Source organism: Lipotes vexillifer, unplaced genomic scaffold (genome assembly GCF_000442215.2).
Source record: "Lipotes vexillifer unplaced genomic scaffold, Lipotes_vexillifer_v1.1 scaffold811, whole genome shotgun sequence".
Taxonomy (NCBI): Eukaryota; Metazoa; Chordata; class Mammalia; order Artiodactyla; family Lipotidae; genus Lipotes; species Lipotes vexillifer.
Genome location: NW_006775554.1, coordinates 1,682,253 through 1,690,885, shown reverse-complemented (window position 1 = coordinate 1,690,885; position 8,633 = coordinate 1,682,253). Strand labels below are relative to the sequence as shown.

Below are 8,633 nucleotides of genomic sequence, written 5' to 3'. Positions count from 1 at the left end.
CTGCTGGTCAGATCCCAATCCCAAATCTCCACAGACAGTCTTCTGTCTTTGTCAGACTCTTTCAGCTGGCTGCAAGGAGAAAAAAAGAGAAGTCAGTGGAGGTTAAGGTGATTTCCCAAGCAGATGAAATGTACAAGAGGACAAAGCCTGAAGGTAGGAATTTTTAAGGATTATAAGCTGTTTTAAGAAACATATTCAGTTTCCATCCCAGGCAAGCTCCCCAGGGAGGTAGAGCTTTTCCTGTTTTACAGCCTGTGGTTTAAACAGGTGGACCTAGGCCAGCTCTGACAGGGACAGTTCTAATTACTTCTGCTGCCTTATGTCCTAATAGGATCCATGATGTTCAGGAAATCCTACTGACACAGTCACTATAAGAACTATAGATGTCAATCATATAATTGTGTGAGTGTCTGCACACATGCGGGTTGAGGATGAGGCTGAGGAAATGTATGAATGAAAGAGTCTTGATGGTGCCAGTCTAGGGGAAATTGTTCTAGAACATGCCCTTGACTGAGGCTGAGATAGGCCCCCAGTTTTGCCCTGAGAGGGGAAAGAAGGAACGAGGCACCACAAGGAATCATGCTTTTGGCCCATGGCCCTTGAAGTCAGATTGTCTGTCGCTGAATCCTGCTCCATTTGTTGTGGGACATTGGCCTGTGCTTTAATCTCTTTAAGCCCCGTTGGTAAAATGGGGATGAAATGACCAACGAAGATAGATCACTTAATACAGTGCTCGTTATACATAGTACATGCTCAATAAATATTGGCTGATATATGTCATATTTGTTGGCCCAGATGCATCAAGAAGTGAACCCACATTCTTGGAGCACTAGCCACGTAAAATCCTCCATGGCAGCTGGCAGAGAGCTCCCGGCAAGCTACAGGCCCAGCATTATCCACGCACCCAGCCCTAGAGAGGTCATCCTCACACCTTATGGGTTATGTCCCATGTTTGCCAAGACCCAGAGCTTCTCCCACAATTTGCCTTCACCTAGCAACACATCACACTATTTTCCATCCCACCCACTCTCCCACACCAGAGACATTCTCAGCTGTGTATAAAAAAAATTCCAATTTTTACTTGGCTTGCAATGCAAAAATGCAGATGGAGGGAGGAAGGAAAGGAAGGAACGAAGGAGGGAGGCAGGAAAGGAGCGAAGGAAAGTGAAGCTGGGAGAGGACCTCCCCAACCTCAGGTGGCCCACAGCCCAACCTGCACCACCCAGGCTGGGCTGCAATGATTTTAACTTACAATCTAAATGTCTCGTTCCACTCCGGGTTGAGGGAGCACTTGATGGTTTTGGTCTTCTGCTTGCTCTCACTCTTGGGATCAGGAATCAGTTTCAGTTTCACGTAAGGATCTGACAAGCCATTAGGGTCCATAGGTACAAGGTTTTTAGCATCTCTTACTAAAAACAGAAAAAAGCAGTTTTAGCATTAATAGCCCCAGAATATTTAAGCACCAGCTACTGATGGTTGTAGAACCTGTGAAAAGATCATTGGCATCACACTTACTTAATGGGAATTTTCATTTATTAACATCAACAGCTAAGAAGCATACAAAGTGAGATAAACTGAAAAGATATAGACTCTGCTCTATATTGGTTTAAAATTGATTTCTGACTTTCATACTGCTCTCCCGACTCTGCTCCCTAGATTGACTGTAAGTTCTCTAATCTTATTTTCCAAAAAGTCTACAAGAAAGATTGGCTTCTTCCATCTAGCATAATGCTTTCAAGGTTCACACACATTGCACTTCATTTATGACTGAATAATATCCGCTTGTATGGATATATCAAATTTTCTTTATCCATTCAACAGCTGATCAATATTTGGGCCATTCCCAGCTTTTGGCTCTTGTGAATAGTGCTGCTATGAACATGTGTATACTCTGACACAAAAGGTCACATATTCTATGATTCCATTTATATAAAACATCCAGAACAGGTAAATCCAAAGAGACAGCAGACTAGTGGCTGCCAGGAGCTGGTGGTGGGTGGAATGGGGAGTTACTACCTAATGGTTATGGGGTTTCCTTTACAGGTGACAAAATTCCTTGGAACTAGATAGAAATGATGGTTGCACAACACTGTTCATGTACTAAATGCCACTGAATTGTACACTTTAAAATGGTTAATTTTATGTTATGTGCATTTTACCTGAATTCTAAAAGAAAAAGCTAAAAGACAAAGAGTTGTCCTCTAAACCAAAGTGCAACTATTTTCCATGTAGCACCCATAACCAGTACCCAGAGAGCCCACAGAGAAAAAAAGAGCAGCATTACCATTAGGGTCCACCCTCAACGAACAACACCCTGGGTAAAGGAGGCTTAGAGAGGGGAAAGGAAGCAGAGGTCAGCAGTGCAGATGCAACTGGGAATAGGGAGGATAAGGTAGAATAAGACATCAACCTGGAGAAATGGGAAGAAGATAATTAGGAGTCAGTTCAAAACCAGTAATGCAGGCAGCCAAGGGGAGGAATGTATTAGCAGACTCAATCAGACTGTCTGCTAGAAGGCTAATAAATAATGACTCCTACCAGGAATGCAAAGACGGTTCAACCTTAGAAATCTATTATTAAAATATTCATCATATTTATAGGTCAAAGGAGAAAACCATAGGATCATTGCAATTAGCTAGAAGTAACAGGAAATTTTCTTCACAGGATAAAGGATATCTGAAATAATAGACACCAAAGATAATGATAAATGCAATCCCATTAAAGTCAGGAATAAGACAAAGATACCCATTACCACAGCCATCATTCAACATCTTTTCTAAGTATTTCATAAGTGTAATAAGATAACAGAAACAGAAATGTAGGGGTAAAGCATCCCTCATTCCCTGCAATCTTTGCTTCCACCCACCATCACCTCCTCCCTGGTGCTTATCTCCCAGCAATCACACTACTTTTTTTTTTTTTTTGCAGTACACGGGGCTCTCACTGTTGTGGCCTCTCCCATTGCGGAGCACAGGCTCCGGACGTGCAGGCTCAGCGGCCACGGCTCACGGGCCCAGCCGCTCCGCAGCATGTGGGATCCTCCCAGACTGGGGCACGAACCCCTGTCCCCTGCATCGGCAGGCGGACTCTTAACCACTGCGCCACCAGGGAAGCCCTACACTACTTTCTTAAACTCAGCTTCATGTACCCCATGATCTTATGCCACTTCCCATTTTCCAGTTCATTAACTCTAGTACCCCACTGCTACAGGCCTTTCACCACCATCAGTCTATTGAGCACAAGATATTTTCTCTTTCTCCCCATTCCCTCTTGCCTTTACTCCATTCACCCCCAGTTTAGAGTTTTGGGTGCATTATAATCACTCCCTGAAATTACTGTCAACTACCTTACTCCTCTTTCTTTCCATTTTATCTGACAAACACAGCCTTAGTTAAATTATTTTCCCACATGCAAGCAGCTAACCACTGCTAGGGATGGGAGTCAGGGGAGGCTCACTTGCCTAAGATCATATAGCTAGTAAAGGGTTGAGACTGAATAAGTGAAATGAGGAAAGGGCTGGGTGGACTGTCTGAGGAGTGACAAGGGACCCCGGGACACAAGTTGTAACTTATTTTGCATTGACACTGTTCTGTACTCTAGTACATGGCCCTCTCTTCCATTTATCCACAGGCTGAATTCATGTTCCACCTCAGCTTGCAAGTTGTATCTCATTTTTGCACCAAAAGCAAGAATTTTTCCTCTTTGATTTGGTTAAGCTCAATAAGCAGGTCCCTGGGGCTTCCCTGGTGGCGCAGTGGTTGTGAGACACGTATTCCCACAGATAGATTCTGAATCAGTAAGTCTGGAGTGACACCTGCTCATTTGTTTCTCTATCAAGTTCCCACGTGATGCTGATGCTGCTAGCCCACAGAGCACACATTAGGTAAAACTTTCCCAGATGATATAATTTCTTAATATCCCCATGCCTTTCCCCCATGGAATACAATCTCCAACTGTTACTTTCATTTATTGAGCCTTCCAAGGAAAACAGCATGTGCCAGTTTCTAGGCTGGGATCTTGGAATGACACATCTATCACTCTAGGGAGTTGCATAAAAACATGGTTTGAGACACTCTGAAGTGCAAGAAACTTGTCTGTCTGGTTGATTGGCAACACATATGCAAGTGGAAACAGCGTCTTTCTTCAAAGACCACGCTCCCTCCCCTGTTTTATGAACTGACACCACAGGACAATCACCAGGACATTCCTCTACTGTAAGTTTGCAACCTCACAGCTCTTTCAGAGTGCTCTTTGCAGGACAAGTGCATGTTGTATTCTTGAGCCAATCTCATAACTAATGGTTTAAGAATGACCTCTCCCTGGGCATCGACTTCCCCTGAACCAAACATTCCTAACTGAGGCATGACTCCATCTTTCCCCCAACGCTTATAGAATCCTTTCTTCTACTACTGTCCTTTTGGGTCTCTCCTCTACCAAAGGGGCCAACAATTTCTGTGGAAAGGTAAGGAACAGAATTGATTCTGGGACTGTTGGCATTCATATCTCCAAGAGCTCTGGCTCCTAGAGCCACTGTATCATGAGCAGTTGACAGTAGCTGCAGGCTAAGATCCAAAGGCCTGTCCCTCCTGAAGCTTTTCAAAGTACAGTCATGTTTCCCAGCAGCAAGAGAGCTGCATATGTATCGAGAAAGCAAATCTCTCTAGACCACACTTGGCGAGACTGACTTTGATTTTTCTTGATAAATGTTTCTTTACTATCTTTGTTGAAATTCAGCCAGCCCAGATGGTACAAAATGCTTCACACAAACCAGAAATAGCAACCTTCCCCCCTGGTGGAAGTCTGCTAAGTGCACAGGAGAAAAGTGCCCCAATCAAGAGAACATTGCTTGCCTTGGAAGTGAAGCTGGCCGGGGGGTAAGACCTGGCTGTTTCCATCAAAGGGCCTTCAGAGCAAATGAGGCCTCTGCATTCTGGTGCAAGTTACCTAACACAGTGCTGAATCCATAAAAGATAGCACTACTGTTAACTATTTTCCTAAGAATCGTTCTTCACCAAGAACTTTCCTAGTCTTTTTTTTGAACCAACTATTGGAAAGTCTGAATAACTGTGTTGCTTTATAGCCATTATCCTACACTGTGTGAACCAGGAGCTTCTCTTTATTAACTCCTTTTGAAGGTACTTTCTTCAACATCACGAGTCCTCATTTGTCCTCACTACATATCCCCAGAACAGTTATTCAAAGCAACACACACCAACATTAAGTTATGTTTGAGGATGTTGGCAATGACAAAAAGTAGGAAATAATCTGAGTGCCCATCAACAGGGGAAGGGGTAAATAATCCACAGCATATTTACACTGTGAAATACTAGGTACATGTCAATAACACTGGGCTATCTACATGCACTAACATGTTGAAGAAAATAGCAAGATGAAGATAGACAATGACAGTATAATGCTTCTTTATTTAAGAAAAAGGTCTGAGGACATCAGTGGTTCAATTGATGAACTCTGGATCGGGACTGTGAATGAGATAATAGCATTGGGTCAATGTTACATTTCCTGAGTTGGATAACTGTACATATGCAAGAGAATGTCCTTGTTCTTGGGAAATACACACTGAAGTATTTAGGGGCAAATGAGAACCAGGACTCCAACCTATTCTCAGATGGCTGGGAAAAAATATACAGATATATATATACACACACACATATAAAAATATTTAATAGAGAGAATGATAAACCAAATGTAGCAAGATATGAACAAGTGGTAAATCAAATCAGGTAAAGTGCATACAGATATTCATTGTACTGTTCTTGCAACTTTTCTGTAACTTTTGAGATTATGTCAAAATAAAAAGTTTTAGTAAACAAGGCCCTCCAAATCTTCAAGAGACAAGTATAATAAAATAAATTTTCTACAAGGTCATATATGAATGTAAATATACAGAAAAGAGTCTGGAAGGATAAACCCAAAATTGGCTTGAAGTAACGGTTACATCTGTGGAAGAGGTAAAGGAACCTGGTTTGGGGGCTGTGGGCAAAAGAGACGTCATCCTTAGCTGTCATATTCTGAATTTATTACAAAGAGAATGCATTCTTGTATTAACTGTGTTATTAAAACTTAGTTTAAAAACAATTCAGTTGTGGTGCATCTACAGCCTCCAAGAATCCACTGTTCTGGCCTTCAGAGACCCGCACCCTGTTCCCCAGAGACTTTTTAGAGCAGCTAGGTCTGCAAAGATCATGGTTTGAATCCCTGAGCCCTTGGCGAACAACGCACAGACCCAGAATGACCTCTTTAAGATCAGCTGGATGCCCCCAGCACATATCCCAGGATCAAAGCAGGGTTGGAGGAAAGAGACTAAACAGGTGAAAAATTTCAGAACCATCCACCTATTTTAGCTCTCCTGCTCTGCACCCCCTCCTTCCATTCCAGTGACCTCCTGATGGATGACAGTTCACTGGACCTCTGGTTAACCCCAAATCCCTCCACACAGCCCTGCTACACCTTCTTAAGTTGCAAGCTTCTTCAGCCCTCTACTCCTAGATCCGCATCCTTTTGATTCCTATTCACTTATTACTTCTAACCTCAAGGTTCTCTGATGCTACAGCTTTTGGGATCCATGGATCCATCAGAATCCCCTTCCAGTCATCTTAACTGGCCATCCCTGGCCTCATCTGATGGAATCTGATTACAAAGTAAGCAAACCTGGGGTCTTTGGGCAGCCCACATGCAGCATCTAAGGCATCCCAAGCACATCGTGGCCAAAGGCTCCTAGAACAGCTGGCTTCCCGTCACTGCTGGCAATGGTACAGTTATCACACATCCATTTATTTGTGTTGAGACAGACTTCCAGCTGGGACCGTCACAGTGTCTGTCTGGAAGAGAGTCTTTCAAGCCAAGGCAAGCGAAACGATGATGGGGGAGCTAATGCAGGTGAATCAGGAACCAAATTAGCAATAGTTAGACTCTGGAGTCACATACACCTTCAGGTCTGAATCCTGCCTCTGCCTTTACTCTCACTAACTGGGTGCCCTTAAGTAAAAAGATTTCTCTGAGCCTGAGTTCCCCTGTCTTCGAAATGCTGATAAAGTCACATACAACTCAAAGGGATGTGTGATAATTATAGGATGGCCATCCAGGCCAGTTGACCCAGAACAGCCTCAGTCTCTATCTGTTGTCCTTTTACTCTCAAGAGAGTCCAGTTTGGACAATAAATTACATGGTTCCCCTAATTATAGAGGATAAATGGTGTTGAAGTATAGTGTAAAGCACATGGCAGAGGTTCAACAAACGTTGATTTCCTTTCTCCTTTGAGAGAATTTAGATCAAATTATATAACTACTAAGATCCATTTCAAGGTTAAAAGAGCATCTCTCCAATGTGATTTTCATATAAATGAACCTAGAGGAGGTAGTCAGAGAATGACAGATGATCTGAAGCCAAATGTGATAGATCCCTTCCTTCTTCTTACATTATGGCTTCCTCTCCATCCCAATCCGGCCACCTGGAGTCTCACCTGGAATGGCTCTCCCTCTGAACTCCCCAATAACCTTTTATCCTTTTAATCCCCTGCTCCCTTTACACTAATTTTTTTTTTTTGTAACCTCATCAAACTCTCAGATCCCTCAACTCTTTCCTTTCCTCCGGTCCATCAGTGTGCGCCTGAGTTATTACTTTTTTCCTAACCCTACCAATATGGAAAGCCCTCCAATCACTTCTGGCCACAGGCTTAAATATTTTGTCTTTTCAACAACATCCTGTCTGCATACCTCAGACCATCAGTGATATATGGCTTAGAGAGTGCCCCTGGAGAAAGTGGGGGCTTGATGCACGACCCACTCAGGATCTCCAACCACGGCATGGCCCTCCACACCACCTGTCAACCCTACTGGGTGTGCCTAGTCAACTCCCCTCTCATTCTCGACAGAAGAAATTTTAAGACCTCATCATTTTAAGGCTCCCACCTGATTCCCGCCCCATCTTGTTCATCTGAGGATCTTCTGTATTATCTTTGTGTCATGAATTTCTAGTTCTATTATGTTTTCATCAGAAAATGTGGGCTGAGCCATTTCTGGGGCATTTTGTGAAGAATTTAATAAGGTTTGCATTGCCAGCGAACATATCACCAATTTTGTGCATACTAGGGGAAAAGGTGTTTCTCTTATGGAAGGGTTCAGGCTTCAAGATAGAGGTATTGGACACTCACTTTAATTATATTATTTAAGTTATCTATATCCATATTTTTTAATCTGTTTTATCTGTCAAAGACTGACAAAGTATGTTTTAAAACCCTCCTGTGATGGTATTTCTGTAAATTTCTCCTTTCATTTCTAGCAGTTTTTGCTTTTATGTACTTAGACCCTGTGTTACTTGAGACTCATGACTATTTTTTGGTCTTGGATTTTATGTTTTATTCTTAAAAAATTCTTTTTACGCAGTTTATTATTTGTTTGTCTGGAACTCTACTCTCAATATAGGTGTTTTTCCATTTAGCTGGTCTTTTCTCCAGGAACATCTGATTCCATTTACCTGTGGATCAATGCTGTTTGTCCTCTACATCTTTTTTTTTTTTTTTCATGATTGTAGTCATTTCTTTGTCCCTTTTCCCTGCCACCTGGAAGTACTCTTTAAGCTTGTTTTCATATTACTGATTATATTTTCTGCAGTCC

The 8,633-nt window shown here is 42.5% G+C and overlaps 1 protein-coding gene across 2 annotated transcripts in view; it reads right to left on the bottom strand.

Annotated features, from left to right (window-relative positions):
* Positions 1 to 8,633, bottom strand: part of PRKCB (protein kinase C beta) — a 319,031-nt gene that overhangs the window by 102,902 nt on the left and 207,496 nt on the right. For both annotated transcript variants that reach the window (XM_007449990.1, XM_007449989.1), the window contains exons 6-7: positions 1,253 to 1,409; positions 2 to 69 (exon numbers count right to left, since the gene is read on the bottom strand). In XM_007449990.1, coding sequence (XP_007450052.1) covers positions 2 to 69; positions 1,253 to 1,409 — 225 coding nt within the window. The remainder of the gene's footprint in view (position 1; positions 70 to 1,252; positions 1,410 to 8,633) is intronic.